The sequence below is a fragment of the Ochlerotatus camptorhynchus genome, unplaced genomic scaffold (genome assembly GCF_037179485.1).
Source record: "Ochlerotatus camptorhynchus isolate MF236.1 unplaced genomic scaffold, CSIRO-AGI_Acam_v1.1 ptg000343l, whole genome shotgun sequence".
Lineage (NCBI taxonomy): Eukaryota > Metazoa > Arthropoda > Insecta > Diptera > Culicidae > Ochlerotatus > Ochlerotatus camptorhynchus.
The window spans coordinates 995,860-1,014,813 of record NW_027040831.1 but is presented as its reverse complement, the minus strand read 5'-3'; the positions used below and the strand labels follow the sequence as shown (position 1 = coordinate 1,014,813).

General features: G+C 44.5%; 3 protein-coding genes across 3 annotated transcripts; 2 read left to right on the top strand and 1 right to left on the bottom strand.

The window, feature by feature from the left end:
* The first annotated feature begins 12,630 nt into the window (after window positions 1-12,630).
* Window positions 12,631-14,168, top strand: Sas10 (UTP3 small subunit processome component Sas10). The gene has a single exon (XM_065231137.1). It carries the CDS (start codon window positions 12,681-12,683, stop codon window positions 14,070-14,072), a length of 1,392 nt encoding a protein of 463 aa, XP_065087209.1. The 5' UTR covers window positions 12,631-12,680; the 3' UTR covers window positions 14,073-14,168.
* On the bottom strand, window positions 14,079-17,267 carry Rnp4F (RNA-binding protein 4F). The gene is made up of 4 exons (XM_065231125.1): window positions 17,124-17,267; window positions 16,840-17,054; window positions 14,515-16,779; window positions 14,079-14,448 (listed from the first exon to the last, which is right to left on the bottom strand). Exons 1-4 carry the CDS (start codon window positions 17,160-17,162, stop codon window positions 14,310-14,312), a joined length of 2,658 nt encoding a protein of 885 aa, XP_065087197.1. The 5' UTR covers window positions 17,163-17,267; the 3' UTR covers window positions 14,079-14,309.
* Window positions 17,268-17,461: 194 nt separating this feature from the next.
* LOC135708945 (zinc finger protein 37 homolog) lies at window positions 17,462-18,954 on the top strand. Its single transcript, XM_065231138.1, has 2 exons — window positions 17,462-17,658; window positions 17,724-18,954. Exons 1-2 carry the CDS (start codon window positions 17,545-17,547, stop codon window positions 18,897-18,899), a joined length of 1,290 nt encoding a protein of 429 aa, XP_065087210.1. The 5' UTR covers window positions 17,462-17,544; the 3' UTR covers window positions 18,900-18,954.

Genomic DNA, 18,954 nt, shown 5'->3' with positions numbered 1-18,954 from the left:
GCTGACAAACGAAACAAAAACAAACGTGCTCTCCCGTCGGTGTTTGCGGTGTTTGCGGTGGGGAGAGCTGTCAAAAAAAATGTTCGAGAAAGGTTACGGTAACGGGAGTAACGTTCGCTTGAAAGGGCCGTATGCACTAGAGAGGGTCTAGTACACTCAGAAAAAAAATTAAACTAATTAGTTTAAAAATCACACTAAAACGCTATTCGCCTGGTTGACCCCAGGCTTCGTTTAGTTGCCAACAAAACGAGCCTAGTATAAACTTGAAGTATAAGGGGTATAGTTTATCTTTTGAATATTCATGCGTAGTTTACCGGTGGATTATCTATACAATGTATTTGATCACTGTCCTTTTAATTTTGGTATTTTTATTGATTGAAAAGCAATAAATTCAAACAATGTATAATTTATTTTCTTAGAAAAGTGAAAACCTTGGTGAAGCAATCAAATCTTTTGCAATCGTGCTCCGGATCAGACTCTCTGGTCGACCGTTTTCTTGGTTCGGATTTGGACCCGAGAAGCTTTAGTTTGAACTGCTTGGCAAAGGATTTCTGGGCAGGCGTTTTGGTACGTACGATCTCCTGTTCCGCCGAGGCATCCGTTAGCATATCCGTGTCGGAACGGATGACCTCCTTGATGGACTGCAATTCTACCATCGATTTTCGACGCTGCTTTTTGTTCAACTTCACACGATAGTTGAAATCGAACACGGTCGATAATCCGGCGGAGAATACTTCATTCTTCGGAGAAGTCAACGATTTGATCTTTTTCGAGCTGAGCTTCTCGAGCCTTACGACCGGTATGGCTCGAAGCAACTTTTCGACGGAAGCCCCTCGTGGCAGTCAAATCTTCTTGACCAGTTACCAGCTCCCACGAGGCATCCCTAGAACAAATGAAAAATATTCAGTATTCCAATACCGATTCACCCACCTCCGCCTCACTTACTTTTCCGGTATATAAATCATACGCTGCTGCATCTCCTGGCTAAAGTCGTCCTTGTTGCTGCACAAAGGGCACTTGAGAAAGTACCCCGCCGAATGGGGAAGCTGTGCCACGCAGCTCCGATGGAACCAGCCATTCGGACAGCACGGGGCACGAATCGATTCCAGCTTCCTGTAGGTCCCATCTCATCGTTGCAAATCCCACCGGCCTCGATCTCAGAGTATTTCACCTTATCCACCAGCGCTACGAGCTTATCGCACCACGACTGGAACGTATCCATGGATCGCACGTATGCAACAGGCACCTTTTCCGCATCCCCCAGAGCGTGTGAAATTTACAGAAGCACTGCTCTACGCAGCAAGTAACGGTAGCATACCGCTCCTTGCAGATGTAGCACTTTTGTCCTCGGATACGAGCTTCCTCATTCCTGATGTCCTCCTCCATGAATCCGAAGATTCCCTCCTCGTCTTCCCCATGATGGACCAAATTCGACGTCAGCAGCTGAAATAAATTTCCCATTAGCTAATCATTCACAACCTAACAAATGTAAGCAAACCTACCAGACAGCGGTAGAGCACCCGAATGCGCCACTTTTTGTGAAACACCATGAAACTCAATCCACGGATTCCACGTAATAGTCAGATTATCCACCAGTTCCAGTCTAATCGACACAATTTCCATAATATGCACTAATGACCGCCAGCTTGGACCACGGTAAAAACAAAAAACAAAACGCGCCACCTACCCACCTACCGCTTGCAGCACGACTAATCTAGGTGTGGTAAGAAATAATCACCCTAGACATGAATACTTTGGGAAGGCTTTTTGACTGCTATTCATACTTGGTATAAAGTTTAAGTTATGATAGTGTAAAAATTTAATCTATGGAGCGTATACAACCGGTGAATTTGAAAAATGTTTATTTTTTAATCTATTAACGAATTGTATTATTTTTGAGTGTATGGATTTTTGTTTTGAATCCGCTTCTACACAGAAAAAAAAGTTGTTGGATATTACATCCAAACAGCTCCCTAATAAAAAAATTATCACACACGAACGATAACCCAAATGATTGAACTATTACACAAATGGTTTGGATGGTACCCCGAACACGTCGTTAAGCAAATTAACCATAACATTTTTATTAGGGCTGCACTCAAAGATAAATTAAATCAAAAAAGCTTAAAAAGTATGCAGATTCCCGCTTCACCTTATTGAGTCCGAGCCATGATTACTTTGGCAGTAGTCATGCATGATTAAATACGAAATAATCTCTCCAGTATTAAATTTTATTCTTTTTCAATACTGATATATCATTCCGTCTCGCACGCTGAGCCGATCAAGTCGCATCGGTCTCGTTGTACGACACTATCATTTAGTTTTGAGTTTTTCCCCACGCGAGGGTTTTTTCTCGCCAAAGTTAATTGGCATAGTGTTTAGACGACTAGTGCGCGAGTGAGGAAGCCGTTAATGATATGCCGAGTGCTTTCATTACGGTCCAGCTTTAACCCAGCATCATCGCAACATCATCAGCAAAATCATCACCACTATCGGTACATCACCCCATCGATAGCAACAACGAAAGAGCGTCATATTGCCTACCGAGTCGACCGAGGCACACCAGCATCGAGGTTATTGACTCTGCAGCCGTTGGATCAAACAATTATATCTCTCCAGTCTGCTGCCGCCTCAGTGCGTTAGGTATAAATCGTGTCGTTTGTATTGTTCTCGCCAGTATAGCATCTTCCTTGTTTCCCTGGTCCAATATTAGATTGGTGTTTAATTAGGGTGATCCAAAAATCCAATTTTTTTTTCGCTTGATTTTTTTTTCTTGATTTTTTTTTATTATTATTTTTGTATTACTTAGGGTGATCCAAAACTCTGTAAATAGTATATAATCATTATTTTTTTTTTATTTTTTTTTTTTTTTTTTGATTTTTTTTTCTTTGCATGTATTACTCGTTAGTAGAGTGAAACTATATATATATTTTTTTTTTTTTTTGATATTATTTGAAATTACTGCAATTATTTGTAAATTTTTTTACAAAAAACACCATTGCGGCGATATTTAACCGCAATGGATGAAAATGATAAAGGCGGGGGATGGTCGCTTTCCATCTCAGACGACGAAACTCTTAATTCCACCTCACACGAAAGTCTCGAGGAAGTTGTGGAAATGGAAACCCTTGACGTTCCAGTTGACTCGCTCTCCAGCAAAAATAATGGAGCATATCCCAAGAAAAGGTATCGCCCACAACCCTCTCCCCCACCATCTCCTCCTCGTCCACCTGCACCCCCCACACCATTGCCCCCAAAAACCTCTGCGCTCCCCCGCCTAAAGGCTTACCCAGAAGCCTCGAAAGGCCCATGGGTTGTTTTTTTCCGGCCCAAACAAAAACCTTTGAACATTCCGAGGATCTCTAAGGATCTAACAACACATTTTTCGGCCGTTACCGATATTTTCAAGGTAACACCAATAAAACTGCGCGTTACCGTTGATGACCGGAAGCAGGCTAACCAAATTGTTGCGTGCGAGCTTTTTTCATTGGAATACCGAGTCTACATACCCAGTAGTGAGGTAGAAATTGAAGGAGTGGTCACCGAAGCGAGTTTGACTAGTGATGATTTCTTGGGTCCCGATTCCTTCGGAATCTTTAAAAACCGTGCTCTGCCGAAGGTGAAGATATTGGACTGCCTTCAAATGCAGTCAGTATCCGTAGTAGGCTCCAAAAAAACTTATTCCTTGTCAAACTCGTTTCGTGTGACGTTTTCGGGTTCAGCGTTACCTCACTACGTCGCTATTGGCAAGGTTCGGCTGCCTGTACGCCTGTTTGTACCTCGGGTAATGAACTGCTCGAAATGTAAACAACTTGGTCATACATCGGACTACTGCTCGAACAAACCACGCTGCGATCAGTGTGGCGAGCAACATCAAGAGGGCCCTTGCGGTGCTCCACCAAAATGCGTGTACTGCAAGGAGAGCCTGCATACCCTGACTAACTGCCCGAGGTATAAACAGCAGGGAGAAAAACTTAAGCGGTCTCTGCAAGCTCGCTCCAAGAGAACACTAGCAGAACTCTTGAAGAATACCGCTTCATCTTCTCAGACCACACCAAAAAACAGTAACACGTTCTCCATTTTGCCAGTTGATGATCTAGACTCTGACTCAGAGGGCGGTGAGGGTAGTCCGTTTGTCTTTAAAGGCAATACGAGAAAACGAGCAAAACAACACACCACCGAAAAGCCTCGTAAGGCCACTCGTACGGACCACCCTTCCACCTTGGAAAATTCAAGAGGTAACGGAAATACACCGAAACCCATTCCACCGGGTTTTAAACCTTGTAATTATGACAAGAACTTTCCGTCACTTCCAGGATCATCTAAAACCCCAGATGTCCCAGTTTTTCGGCCAGAAAAGCAGCTGAATAATCAGCAAGAACATGCCCCCATGTTCACGTTTTCTGGTATTGTGGATAGCTTCTTCAGTATATTCAATGTCTCTGACTCAACGAGGAGCATTATTAATTTAGTGCTGCCAATGGTGAAAACTCTTTTGAAGCAACTAGCTTCTAGGTGGTCCTTCCTTGCATCGATCATATCTTTCGATGGATAATTCTCCGAATGAGGTCGGGGATATGATCTCTGTTCTTCAGTGGAACTGTAGAAGTCTTATGCCAAAACTTGACACATTTAAATTTTTAGTTAACAACTCACTTTCTGATGCATTTGCCCTTTGTGAAACATGGCTCTCTTCAGACAACGATCTTGCTTTCCACGATTTCAACATTATTCGCCTTGACCGCGCAGATTCGTATGGAGGGGTGCTTCTGGGGATCAACAAGCTCCATTCCTTCTACAGAATCGATCTGCCTTCGGTGACAGGCATTGAAGTTGTTGCATGTCAGGTTAATATTCGAGGTAAATGCCTCAGTATTGCCTCAGTATATCTTCCACCGCGAACTGCGATTTCTCGTCAAAGCTTCTCGGATATCTGCACGGCTATGCCGGAGCCACGGTTGATCTTGGGAGATTTTAACTCTCACGGTACAGGCTGGGGGGAACTGTACGACGACAACCGCTCAACCTTGATATACGACATGTGCGACTTCTTCAAAATGACAATTCTGAACACCGGGGAAGCAACACGAGTAGCCAAACCTCCAGCAAAAATAAGCAGATTAGACCTCTCACTTTGTTCGAGTTCACTATCGTTGGATTGCTCGTGGAAAGTAATTCAAGATCCCTACGGTAGTGACCATTTGCCAATCAAAATTTCTATTACCAATGGTTCATCTTCTACTCGTTCGGTCGACATCGCGTACGATCTTACAAAAAACATTGACTGGCGAAAATTCGCGACCGCGGTTCTTGATGCCAGCCAATCGGTTGACGTACTTCCTCCGCTGGACGAGTACTCCTTTCTCGCGCGTCTTATCATCGATTCTGCGCTGCGAGCACAGACGAAACGTGTTCCGGGTATTTCCGTCCGCAAGCGACCTCCCACCCCGTGGTGGGATAAGGATTGCACCGACGCGAACAGCGAGAAGTCCGCCGCGTTTAAACGGTTCCGCAAACACGGCAAGGTCGGGGATTTCGAGCGGTACACCGACCTCGAGAAAACTTTTAAGGACTTAATTAAAGCAAAAAAACGCGGTTACTGGCGTCGGTTCGTCGATGGTTTGTCGCGAGAGACTTCCATGAGAACACTCTGGAATGTCGGCAGGAGAATGCGAAACGCGTCATCACCGATTAACGAAGACAAGGAGTACTCGGACAGTTGGATATTCAGCTTCGCGCGGAAAGTTTGCCCGGATTCGGTGTCGGTTCAAACCAACGTTCGTGATCGTCCGTCGGGTAATAACGAAATAGATTCCCCGTTTTCGATGGTGGAATTCTCACTTGCTCTCCTTTCATGTAACAATTCAGCTCCAGGAATGGATAGAATCAAGTTCAACTTGCTTAAAAATCTCCCAGATGTCGCGAAGAGACGCTTGTTGAACTTATTCAATCAATTTCTGGAGCACAACATTGTTCCGGATGACTGGAGGCAAGTAAGAGTTATCGCCATTCGAAAACCCGGTAAACCCGCGTCGGATTATAACTCGTACCGTCCCATCGCGATGCTGTCCTGTATACGGAAATTGTTGGAGAAAATGATTCTTTTTCGTCTAGACAAATGGGTCGAGTCGAATGGTTTACTTTCAGATACGCAATTTGGATTTCGGAGAGGCAAAGGAACGAGCGACTGTCTTGCGTTGCTTTCAACTGAAATTCAACTGGCCTATGCGCAAAAACAGCAAATGGGCTCAGTTTTCTTGGACATTAAGGGGGCTTTTGATTCTGTTTGTATCGATGTCCTTTCGGATAAACTCCACGATAGTGGGCTTTCACCAATTATGAACAACTATTTGAGCAACTTGTTGTCTGAGAAATATATGAGCTTTTCTCATGGAAACTCGACAACTTCACGAATTAGTTACATGGGTCTCCCCCAGGGTTCATGTTTAAGCCCCCTTCTTTATAATTTTTATGTAAAAGACATTGATGGTTGTCTTGATGAAAATTGCTCGCTAAGGCAGCTTGCAGATGACGGCGTTGTATCCGTTATAGGGCCAAGTGCACCGGACCTGCAAGGACCATTGCAAGATACCTTAGACAATTTGTCTACTTGGGCTATGAAGCTGGGTATCGAATTCTCTCCGGAGAAAACTGAGTTGGTTGTTTTTTCTAGGAAGCATCATCCTGCACAGTTACAGCTTCAACTAAAGGGTAGAACAATCACTCAAAGTATATCTTTCAAGTATTTAGGTGTCTGGTTCGATTCCAAAAGCACATGGGGAAAACATATTGCGTATGTGAAACAAAAATGCCAACAAAGAATCAATTTTCTTCGTACAATCACTGGAACTTGGTGGGGAGCACACCCGGAAGATCTGATCAGGTTGTACCGAACAACCATCTTGTCGGTTCTAGAGTACGGAAGCTTCTGCTTTCAATCCGCGGCGAAAACACATATCCTGAAGCTGCAACGGGTTCAATACCGTTGCCTCCGAATCGCGCTTGGCTGTATGCACTCGACGCATACGATGAGCCTCGAAGTACTCGCGGGTGTTCTCCCACTGACAGATCGTTTCGCGGAACTGTCCTTCCGGTTTCTTATCCGTTGTGAAGTAATGAACCCATTAGTAATAGAAAACTTTGAGAAGCTGCTCGACAGAAATCCTCAAACAAGATTCATGAGTCTCTATTACGAGTACATGACGCTGGAGATTGGCCCTTCTTCATTCAATTCCTCTCGTGTTTGCCTCCAAGACTTTTATAGTTCCTCTGTAAATTTTGATCTGACCATGTTGCAAGAAATCCGTGGAATACCAGATCACCATCGATCGATGGTTGTTCCCTTAATTTTTGCAAACAAGTACCACCATGTTAGTAACAATAAGAGTTTTTTTACAGATGGGTCAACTATAAACGCTTCCACTGGATTTGGAGTATTCAACGAATTTCATAGCGCCTCATATCAACTGCAAAAACCCTGTTCCGTATACGTTGCGGAACTAGCAGCCATATTTTACGCAGTAGAGCAAATTGCCTCACTACCATCTGATCACTATTTTATTTTTACTGATAGCCTTAGCTCGTTGGAGGCTATTCGATCAATGAGGCCGATGAAGCACTCCTCGTATTTCCTGACCGAAATCCGAGCAAAATTGAGTACTTTATCTAACTGCTCCTATACTATCACCTTAGCTTGGGTCCCATCTCATTGCTCAATTCCGGGTAATGAGAAAGCGGACTCGCTAGCTAAGGTGGGCGCTATGGAAGGCGATATTTTTGATCGACAAATCGCCTTTGCGGAATTTTTCTCAATTACCCGTCAGCACGTCCTCACCAACTGGCAACAAAAATGGAATGAGAGTGATCTGGGAAGATGGTTACATTCTATTCTCCCACAGGTGTCGAACAAGCCATGGTTCAAAGGATTGGACATGAGCCGTGACTTTATACGTGTCATATCAAGGCTCATGTCCAATCACTACTCGTTAGACTCGCATTTCTTCCGAATCGGGCTCGCAGGCAGCAATTTGTGCGCTTGTGGTAGTGGCTATCACGATATCGACCACGTGCTTTGGTCATGCACCCTACATTGTGTTGCTAGATCCGAGTTATCCGCATCCCTCAGGGCCCGAGGAAAACAACCTATGCGGCCCGTTAGAGACATCTTGGCGAGCCGAGATCTCGAATATTTTAATTTAATTTATGTGTTTTTAAAACGGATCGATCTGAGGATTTAGTAGTTAGTGTCATCTTGTGTTCCCCCAAGTTGTTAGCTGCCCATCGGTGTACCCCCATGTTTGTCTTTTTCGTCAGTTGGTCGCTTAGTTCGAGATAAAAAGCACATTGCTCTCCAAACCTTGTGTTCTCAATCCCTACCCTGCCATCCATTTGTTACAATTTGTTACCCCTAACCTCGAGATAGCCGCGAGTAATCGGCCCCCGCTTTACTAACGTTAGTTTTAAGAAATTTTGTCATCCAAACAATGAATATCGGCTCCGCAAAGCTACGGCAAATGAGCCTGGAAAAATAAACGCATTTAAATAAAAAAAAAAAAAAAATACTGATATATAATCAAAAAAAATTAAAATTCAATCAAAAATTATTAAAATAGAATAAAAAAATGATTAAAATTTATTCAAAAAAGATAATCTTCAATCTAATCAATCGTGATTAAACTGAGATTAATGTCAGATACTTATTTTTTAGAAAGAGAGTATTAATTTTTAATCATTTGATATGATTAAACAGAGTTCAATGCCAAATTGATTAAATTCCAAGCAAAATAGGAATAGTTTAATTTATCAGTGTGCACAGAGATCATTCCGCCGGTTGTGTAATATTACCAACAATCAATACGAAACTAACGATTTTAAATTGGCTCACCACTTTAGTAGCCTATTGGTCCCAAGCAAACGATTAACGTACCCTATTCTAGTCGAAATTCTAGTACTACGCAATGTTTGTTTTGATTCGCTATGAAAGTTTGACAGATAAAATGAGGGGTTATTGGTTTTTCCTATGTTTCGAGGGGTGATTCGACAAGCATGGGACCGAAGATAGTACCAGAGGTGAGCCAAAAAGTTGAGCACGTTTCTTCGGGACCTACTTGTCTTAGAGTTATCTCTATGATATTACGTTGTACGATGCATCGATTTTACGAACAAAATAACATCCATTGATGTAATATTGTATCTGCTTTTTGCTATTACATCTATATTTCATATATCAGCTTGAATTACGTTGATCGATATTACATTTTTTTTGCTGTGTAGAGAGCTCTCTTATAGCATAGAGGTAACTCTAAAGGCCCACGCACATTAGATCCGGATCGGACACGTTGCGGCAAAGTGACATCTAAATCTATTGTCTAACTGTCAAATTTATGTCAACGCAACGCAAACGGATCTAATGTGGGTGGCCCTTAAGACCAGAAGGTCTAGCTACACACGCTGAGTAGATAGACAGAAGAATTATGTCGATTTTGAAGATTTTCTGCAAAAAGATGATGCGCGATGCAAGTAGATGCGAAAAATTAAAGAAGATTTTTCGAAGATTTATTCGCTAGTGTGAGATTTATTGAGCATCTAGAATTGAGATTTAGATGTGTCGCCCGAGCAAAATTTTGATACGCTGTTAAGGGCCACCCACATTAGATCCATTTGCGTTGCGTTGACGTAAATTTGACAGTTAGACAATAGATTTAGCTGTCACTTTGCCGCAACGCGTCCGATCCGGATCTAATGTGCGTGGGCCTTGAGAGCAACCGTAACGGTACGCTGCTAAACTCATTTTAGCAGCCCTCAGCATAGCGCAGCTCTACCGTATCGGGGGTTGCCATACGAGTAACTAAAATAGCAGTCAGCTTCTCGGTGAGAAGCGCGTTACCAAATTTAGCAGCACGGGAGAAAGGTTGCTATTCGTAGAAATGTCAAAATGCTCACTACCGGTACACGGTAAAAAGTTATCACATCTAATCCAAATGCTCTTGCACTTGACTCAGTCTGTTATGCGGCACTACGAATCGAAGTGATTTATCATTGATTTTCAAGTTATTTGCGTTTTGAAACAAAGTGATTTGTCGTTGAAAAATATCCCGCATAGAAAAATACCATTTCTAGAACAGTTCAAACTTCACTGACACCTTACTAGCTATGTAAACTTTACACAAAATAGTTTTGTAATGGTTTATGGAATGTAATAAACATTAAAGAAACACTACTTTCAACTGTTACAGTTTCTGGTATGTTCCAGCTAAATTTTGTTACGGTTGATCAACTATACTGAACTGTTACAAAACATTACGAATAAAAGTTGTAAACAACTTGTTCAACGCTTACGTGTTTCGATTATGGTTGCTTTATGTTTTTACAATTGGTACAAACAGAAGAAAACGCTTTTGATTGAAACGGTACTCGTGAGTTCATTGTGTTGTTTTGTTCGTTATTTTATTTTTAAAACCCTCGGTAAAGCATCTTTGGTAATATTAGCTTAAAGTATAAAATATTTTTTAAAAGCGCATGCATTTTCTACACAAATATTCAGGGCTAGCAGCGGTTAACATGTGAAGGAGATTTCGATGCTGGTGGCTCACATCATCCAAAAAGGAAATCGAAGCAGGTTCGTTTTGCCGGGGCCTTTTTATCTTCCAGAAATGGAATGGAGTTTGTTTTGCAGGGAAAATTCATTTTATATTAAGATCAATAAACATGTTACCAAGGGCAAGGGAGGTATCCACAAAAAGAAATCTTGTAAATCACCTGATGGCTGTATTCCGGATAAGCTACGACAGTATTTATTATAACGTCAATAAGTATGGTAATTTATACCATGTCATAGTATATCATGAAGTTAACAACAATGGTTGGTTCTAAACCGTACTACCTTATTCGAAAGTTAATGGAAATAGTTTCGCATATCCAACTAGAACCTTTGCTGATGTGGTAAGGCTATAGTTGTTCTGCTAAAAATTGTGAAAATCCGCCGATATTGGTTATGGGCAAATCACCCACGACGCAGATAGTGAATGTTGAACTTACCCGTGCAGCAGCTTCAATCCAAATGGCCTTTTACCAACTGTCAGGAAATGTGTATGAAAAGTCATGGCGTGCCTAGTTATTATCCATCTCATAAAAATGTATGGGAAAAAGCGAGATTCCGTATGGTGAACGTTCTTAACCACCCATTGTTCGTATGGTTGGGTCTTCGAAAACCTTAATCCATATGGTCAAAACTTTATCTAGGTATGGTTTGATTAAAGTTTACTGAACCTTTCTCATTATGGTTTTCAGAGGAAGATAAACCATTTTCAATGTGGTAATCGTATGGTTGTGATTTATGCGGGATGTGTATAACATCTTTAAATCAAAATGATTATCATTTGAATCGGCACCACTGTTTTCATCCATTGAATTTGATTAGTTTTGCTTTTGGAAGCAAATGTCAAAACGCACATGACAAACATTACTCGCAAAGATGGCAAGTCAACAACAAATGAAGTTAAGCGAGAGAAGCGATATTTCCAAGGATATTTCTCCATCTCCACCCGAAATAATTTGCGTTCTAGAGCGTCAGTAATACGAAATTGTTGCTGTAGTCAATAATAGTGTATTATTCAGATAATTTCGATTACAAAACAGTGTCAAACTTATCAAATTTATTGCTCAATGTTTCACTATGCTTCTAATAAAACCCTTGCGATGTTGTTCAATGCCACTTGGAAACATGTGATCTGGGTAGTAATATGAAATGGTCATATTCTGAATAAAATATAACAAGGCTTGCAGCATGAACAAGACTATATATTTGTTTAAACCCATTTTCAGCAAAAAATAAATCGAAGGATAAGTTATTTAAACTTAAAGTGATAGATTGTTAACATCAGTATGGTTGACATTTCGAGTTCAAAGCACAGCACATCAACAACGATGTAGTACAATCTAAAATGAAGTGATTTGCACATGATTTCATCACAGACAAACAGACGTAACTCTTTGAAAAACTTGTTCTTGGAAACATAGTATCTCAAAACATATAACCTCAGTAACGACATCTCTCTGGCTTCTCGCGGAAAACAAGCTTGCTCGCTAACTCTTAAACAATATTGCATAAAAGTTCTATAGAATATATAGAAACGTCAAAGTGATCCGATGCCAGCGCTGCGGCGAGTAGTTCGCGGAACTGATAATATTCAAATCAACCGTTAATTGCATGAACGAAGATTAACAATGAAGAGTTACGTCTGTTTGTCTGTGATTTCATCGTGCTTCAATATGATCTCTTCCAAGGGATTTGCACATCGAATTGCAATGTTTGGCAAGTAGTGCAAATTCAGCAGCAAATCACTTTACATGAACATGATGGTTTTTTACCGTGTACGGACTACGGCGAGTGACTAAACTAAAATGAGGGCGCTGTGCGCTGTTAAAATAGTCGCGCAAATGACAACGCCCGTTACCGTTGCTCTGAGTATTTCTAGTTTTAACTATGCTTTTCACTCCGTGTAGTTTTTTTTCGATTCGTGAAAAATTGTGAACTGGCACCCCGGGATCACTGTCGTAACCGAATGTAACGCTCAAGTTCAACTCTCGACAACGCGAAAACAAAACAAAAACACGTGCAAAACATCCGCGGATTCGTTTCTGTCCCATAATTGATTCACGGTGATTTCCCCGCAGGAAAAATGCCGGACAAAATCGGTATATACGACGTTGGCGATCGCTACGATCTGTCCGACTCGGAGAACGAGTACGACGAGCGGGAGAAGAAGCTGCTAAAGGGTATCCGTGATCGCAAAGGTAAAGGCAAAGGTGCAGCAGATAACGAAGAGGAAGTTCTGGGATTCGACGAGGGCGATGAGTCTGAAGAGGACGAGGATGATGATATCGACATTCGTAAGTTTGAACACGACAGCGACATCGAGGATAAGGAGGACGATGACGACCTGCCGGACCGGAAAGCGTGGGGTGACAAGGCGAGGGCTTTCTACGGAGCGGACTATGTGGATCAGGATTATGACAGTTTAACGGCACAGGAAGAGGAACGGGCGCAGTTGGAGGAGATTGAAGCGAAGGAAATTCAGCAGAGACTGGCTAAGGAACTGAACGAGGCAGATTTCTCGTTGGATGTGTTCGTTCCGGAGCAGGATGTGGTTGAGGAGAAGAAGGGTAAGTCAAAGAAGAAGGAGAAGACGGAGATCAAGTTGAAGGCAGATCTTTCGGACTTGAGCGAGCGGCAGAAGAGGGAGTTGTTCCGGAAGGAGGCTCCGGAGTTTGACGGGTTGGTGGAGGATTTCGAGAGGAACTTGGAGGAATGTCATACGGTGTTTGAGCCGGTGCTAAAGTATCTGAGAGAGAAGGACATCACGGATCATCCGTTTGTGGAACTTCTCAAAACGCGATACGACCTATGCTTGAGCTACTGTAATAATATAAGCTTCTATTTGCTGTTGAAGTCGAAGAAGAGCAAGGTCAAGAATCATCCGGTGGTGAAGCGAATGGTGCAAATGAAGCAGCTGCTGTTGGAGTTGGAGCAGAAGTATGAGAACTCGATCAAGTCACAGGTGGAAACCATTCTGGAGCATATCGCTGCAGGGGACGAGTTGGTGTTTGAGGCGGAGCAAGTTTCGGTGGAGGTGGAAAAGAAACCGAAGGGTAAGAAGAAACTTACCATGCTGCAAGGCGTGGAGGAAGCTGGTGAAAAACTTGGTGGTGAGGAAGAAGAGTATGATGAGTCGGAATCGGATGAACCGACGGCCAAGAAGGTGCGGTTGGCTGACAGTGATTCCGAAGAGGAGGAGCAAGGAGATGAAATGCCGCAGGAAGAGGACGAGGAGCAGATGGAAGATGGGAAGAGCAAGCGCAAGATTACCTACCAAATGGCTAAGAACAAGGGTCTTACTGTACGAAAGAAGAAGGATGATCGGAACATTCGGGTCAAGAATCGGCGTAAGTTCCAGAAAGCGTTGGTGCGCAGGAAGGGAACGGTTCGACCCGTCCGGACGGAAACGACGCGGTACGCCGGGGAAGCAACCGGGATCAAGGCCTTCGTCAAGAGGAGTGTCAAGATCAAGTAGCAGCTCTAATGGTAAGCATCATCGGTTGTTTATTGTTAGCTTAAGAACATTGAAGTCACAAAAATATATACCATTTGAGGTGGTAATTGGTAAGGATACGTTGTTCAGGTAATGCTTCTCGGTAGAGCGGAAAAGAAATGTTCCGAGGCTATGACACACACACGTACAATATGTTTAATTTAGGAACATGATGAAAACGCAAGAAAAAACATAGAACGGTAAACGGAAAGTAGGGAGCTACTTTTTCAGGAGTAGCTTACGAAAGTCCTCGTTGGACTTGGGTTTGCTGGCGGCGTCGACGGCGAGTGGTCCAGCTGGGATGGTTTTTCTCAGTAAAGCCGTGGGAATCAGCGACGATAACTTTTGCTTGACGTCTCTGAAATGGAAGGCCGAGTGTTCGTTAAAGGATTTTAAATTGAAACAAGGATAGGTCTTTACTCACCCTTTAACGACATGCCGCTTTCCGGAGCCCAGACTGCTACTGGCCGGTTGTTCCACTTCCATCGTTGTTGTGGCCGTTGGATTTCCCCTCGGTGGAGGAGCGGAAAGGGCCACCGAAATGGTAAACCCATTCATGTTGTGTTGATCCAACTGCATTACGGCCTTCTTGGCTGCCATTTCTGTTTCGTACTCCACGTAGGCCAGCCCCTTGCTCTTTCCGCTGCGGTAGTAAACCAGCCGGACGTCCTTCAGCTTCCCGTAGGGTTCGAATAGTTTGCTGACGTCTTCCTGGGTCGCTTCGAATGGGAGTCCCTTGATGAACAGTTTGTTCGGTTCGAACTTTTCCGAGTACTTGAACTTGTTCTGTCGGCTGGATTTGTCCCTGGCTAGGGAGGAGATGAACACCGGACGACCGTCCAGAGGACGTCGATCGAAGCTCAGGGCCTTCTGAACGTCTTGTTCGTTTTCGAATTCTGCATAGCCGAAGCCTCGGCTCTTGCCACTGGAACCGTGCACCAGTTCAATGGATTTGAACTGCAGTTCCGGGAAGGTGGCCTTGATCTGATCCTCCGTAGCGTCGAAGCTCAGATTGCTGAAGAACAATCGCTTGCTGTCGCTGGCAGTGTCTACCGGTTTAGGTTCATCCAACCGGATACGCTTCGTAGTGTCTTCCAGGCTTGAGTCTGGCTTCTTCGTTCCGATTGGAATGTTGCTTGGCTTCTTGAAAGGTTCTTCGTCGGAAGATTGTTGTTTATCGTGTGGTCGCTTGAGGTTTTTCTTCTTGGACGATTCGCCTTGATCGGATTCCTTGTTTGGGTCCGAGCGGCGTCCCTTCGGGAATCGCTGCTGTCCGAGAGACTTGTAGTACGCTTGGATCATGGCCATGCAATGTTCCTGGCAGCTGGTCAGTTGATCCAGCGAGCCGTTGCATCGTTCGAATCTCATCCAGGCAGCGGCCAGCGTTTCCGGATCGTTCAATCCTACAGCTCCGATGGCCTTCCGGTAGACCTTCCTCACCGGATCCAGGCCACGTCGCGATTCCAGTTCTGCATATTCAATCCACAGCCCCACCCGGGTACAATTGTCCGAACTGTCCATGACGTTTTGCCATAATTCACGCCCCTTCAGCGGATCTCCCAGCGAACCGTACTCCAGCCTGCCCCAAAACTGCAATATCTTGCACTCGGGATCGGCCAGCTCGCCCCAAGTTCTGCCCAGCTGATTCCAGGCCAACTCGAAATTCGACCTCAATATGTCCCGTTCCTTCTCGTCCTCGTAATTGGCTTGTCTTCTTAAGTAGGTCAAATACTCCAGCCAAACCTTTACAGCTGGTTCCGGGGCCTGGAACTCCACCGTCGCCACCTCCTCCATAATCTTCAGAATATCCTCCTTGCCACGCTTCTCCCGGTCGTAAATCCTCAACTTCTCCACGTACAGTTCCGCACTCCAAGGGCAGTTCCTCAGCGCTCTATTGACCAAATCCACCGCCGTTTGGCTGAAAACCGGTGAAGGCGAATCCTCGTCCTCATCCGGTGGGTACTTGTCCAGGTGTTTCAGATAATCACACCAAACGGTCGGATCCAGACAGCAATCTGCCACCAAACGCTCGTACAGCACTTGCAATTCATCGTCCCCCAGTTGGGAGCGACATTCTCGGATGTACTCCCGATACAGATCCGCCCGTTCCTGGTGACAGTGCGGTTCCAACTTGACCAACCTCTCCTCAAACGGGAGCATCTTCTGTAGCAGTTCCTTCGCTTGTCTGTAGCGTCGTTCAAACTTTTCCATATTCAAATCCGTCAGGATGTTCTTGTACTTCTCGCAGAGCAGCTTGTACTCGATGAAGGAATCTTCCATGTTCTTGAGCGGAATTTTCAGTTCCTGCTCGTAGATGCGAGCCAGGCGATTCAAGCGGTTCGCCTCCGGCTCCTCGCTTTTACCCAGAAAATCTTCCCGGTACGCTTCGAAGATGACTCGTCCTTTGGTCACGTGCAAGCCGTAAGTGGGGATCAGCGCATCCCAAATCGCTTCCGAGAGCTCCTTGGAAGCTTTAGCGGCCAGATTCGCGTATTCTGCAGCTACTTCCACCGAGAAGTAATCCCCCAGAGCTCGCCGGAACAGTTTGTCCACCTCCGTTAGCTGCTCCGGCGATGATGCCATTGCCGTTTCTATTTTCAACCAACGCAACCAAATCTCCGGCGAAAGGGGATACACTTCGGCAAATATCTCCGCACTTTGGCGGATTTTGTCCAGGTCGGTCATTTGACTGAAAGCAACATTGCATTATTTCCATTGATAAGATGGTACGAATTCCGAGTCAACTTACTGAGCAACCTCCAGCAGCTGCAAGTAAACGTCGTAGTTGTACTTGTCCTCTTGGATCTTTCCCAGCAGTTCCAGGTACTGCTTAATCTGACGGGCTTCCTCCGCTACATCATCGTCATCATCCATATCGTCACTATCGCTGTCGGATGAGCTTCCTTCTCCGGAACCAGCGCCAGCTTCCTTCTTCAGGCTTTCCTCATCTTCCAACGAGTCTTCCTGCAATTGGAAAGCGAGATACGTCATAGCCAAACGAATTCAATAAAACTGAGCAATTTTGTGACTTACATTCGAATCATCCACCGCTTTCATCTCGGCATCGGACATTTTTTCCACACGAATGACTTGTTTCCGGCTGTAGGAATTCAATAATCGTTTTATTTACGATGAGAATCGCTTGTTTACAGCGTACGACGCAGCTTCTTTTTTTCTATCCGAGGGAACGGTTTATCGCATAACCTAGAAAAAAAAATGCCGAACAGTGTTTGACAGTTTCGATTGCGATCTTTTCGGTACACGGGAGGAAAACAAAACCGAAAACGTAACGGCTTCATCAACGATTGATGTGCGAAGGCGAAACGTCAAAAAGTGTTGATTGTTTACGCTTTCACGACGCGAATCCCAAACATTTTTCTCGATCCGTTCGTGGATTCGTGCTTTATTGCGGGTATTATCCGGAAAATACGTCGAAATCTCCCCCGAAATAGCGATGTACGTGTGCCGGGTGTGTCTGGCAGAGGACCGCCCCGTGTACGCTCCGTTATTTTCCGTCCAGGGAAAACTAACCGTCGCCAAAACGATCGTTTACTGCACGGGTCTGGTAGTAAGCAATAAATAATAATTTAAAATTTCCCAAACAATTTTTATCACTTTCTGCACTGCCCGTAGATCAAACGAAATGATGGACTGTCCCAGTTCGTTTGTAGCACCTGCGTCGAAGATTTCAACAAATTCGCCAAACTCAAGGAACTGTGCATTCAGTCGGCCACTATCCTTCAAACGAATCTTCACCGGTCGGATGAAAAACCTTTGGAAGAATCATCAACAAGTGGGTCCATCTCGAACGAGGAAGACGCCGAAATGACCTCAGAATCCCTGGACAGTACCATCGTTATCGAAGAAATCAAGCTAACCCAGGAGAACAATGAAACCAAAGTGATCACGGAACAATGGGTCGTAGAGATGCACGACCCAGCGGAGGCAGATTACGAACGCCTCGAAGCTTTGGATGATCCGGACTTCATGGACCCGGATGATACCCCAACCGAGCAACCGCAACAATCAGCTTCTTCACCCAAAAGCAGGAAACCTCGCAGGAGAAGAAAATCTCTCGACCTGTGCTCAGATCAATCGCTGTTCATCTGTTGCAGTTGCCCTGGCAAAGTGTACGACAGCCTCCAGAAACTGGAAGCCCACCGAACGGATCAGCACAACAAGTATCGCATCTCGGAAAGCACCATCCGCCCGTTCGAGTGCGATGTCTGCTTCCAGCGATTCCTAACCGAGAAGCATCTCACCCAACACAAGAAACGCCCGTACAAGAAACGGAAATTCGTCTGCTCCTCCTGTGGGAACGCTTTCCTCGCTATCAGCACCCTGAAGAAGCATGAGGAAACCTGCACCACAACGGAGCTCAATTACGAGTGCAATGAGTGCGGAAAGCGGTTTATGCAGTCCGGTTCGCTGCGAAATCACATGAAGCTGCACACCTCGGAGAAGACCCATTCATGTCCAATTTGTGGGAAAACATTTCTGAAAAAGTTCGAGGTTCCGATCCACATGGTGACGCACACGACGGAGCAGCCGTTTCCGTGCGATCAGTGTCCGGCGAGGTTCAAGCGGATGCAGGCCTTGCGGAACCACCAGCGCCACCACAGCAATCCCACACCGTACAAGTGCGATATGTGCGACGAGTGGTTCAATAGCTTTAGTTCGAGGAAGTACCACCGGCAGAAGGTGCACGAAGGGATCGAACCGTTTCGGTGCGAACAGTGCGGGGCTGCGTATGGACGGAAGAGCCGCTTGGATCATCACATCCGGAAGGCGCATCCTAGTGGGACGTGAACTGGAAAGGTAGGTTTCCTTTTGTTGCGAGTCTGATTAGAATAATACTGATTGA

Bases quoted from the DNA above. Each gene is read 5' to 3' on its own strand.
- LOC135708945 (XM_065231138.1), top strand. From the start codon at position 17,545: ATGTACGTGTGCCGGGTGTGTCTGGCAGAGGACCGCCCCGTGTACGCT. The intron at 17,659-17,723 runs GTAAGCAATAAA...CACTGCCCGTAG, and splicing joins TTTACTGCACGGGTCTGGTA to ATCAAACGAAATGATGGACT.
- Rnp4F (XM_065231125.1), bottom strand. From the start codon at position 17,162: ATGTCCGATGCCGAGATGAAAGCGGTGGATGATTCGAAT. The intron at 17,055-17,123 runs GTAAGTCACAAA...TTCCAATTGCAG, and splicing joins AAGCGGTGGATGATTCGAAT to GAAGACTCGTTGGAAGATGA. The intron at 16,780-16,839 runs GTAAGTTGACTC...TGTTGCTTTCAG, and splicing joins CAGCTGCTGGAGGTTGCTCA to TCAAATGACCGACCTGGACA.
- Sas10 (XM_065231137.1), top strand. From the start codon at position 12,681: ATGCCGGACAAAATCGGTATATACGACGTTGGCGATCGCTACGATCTG.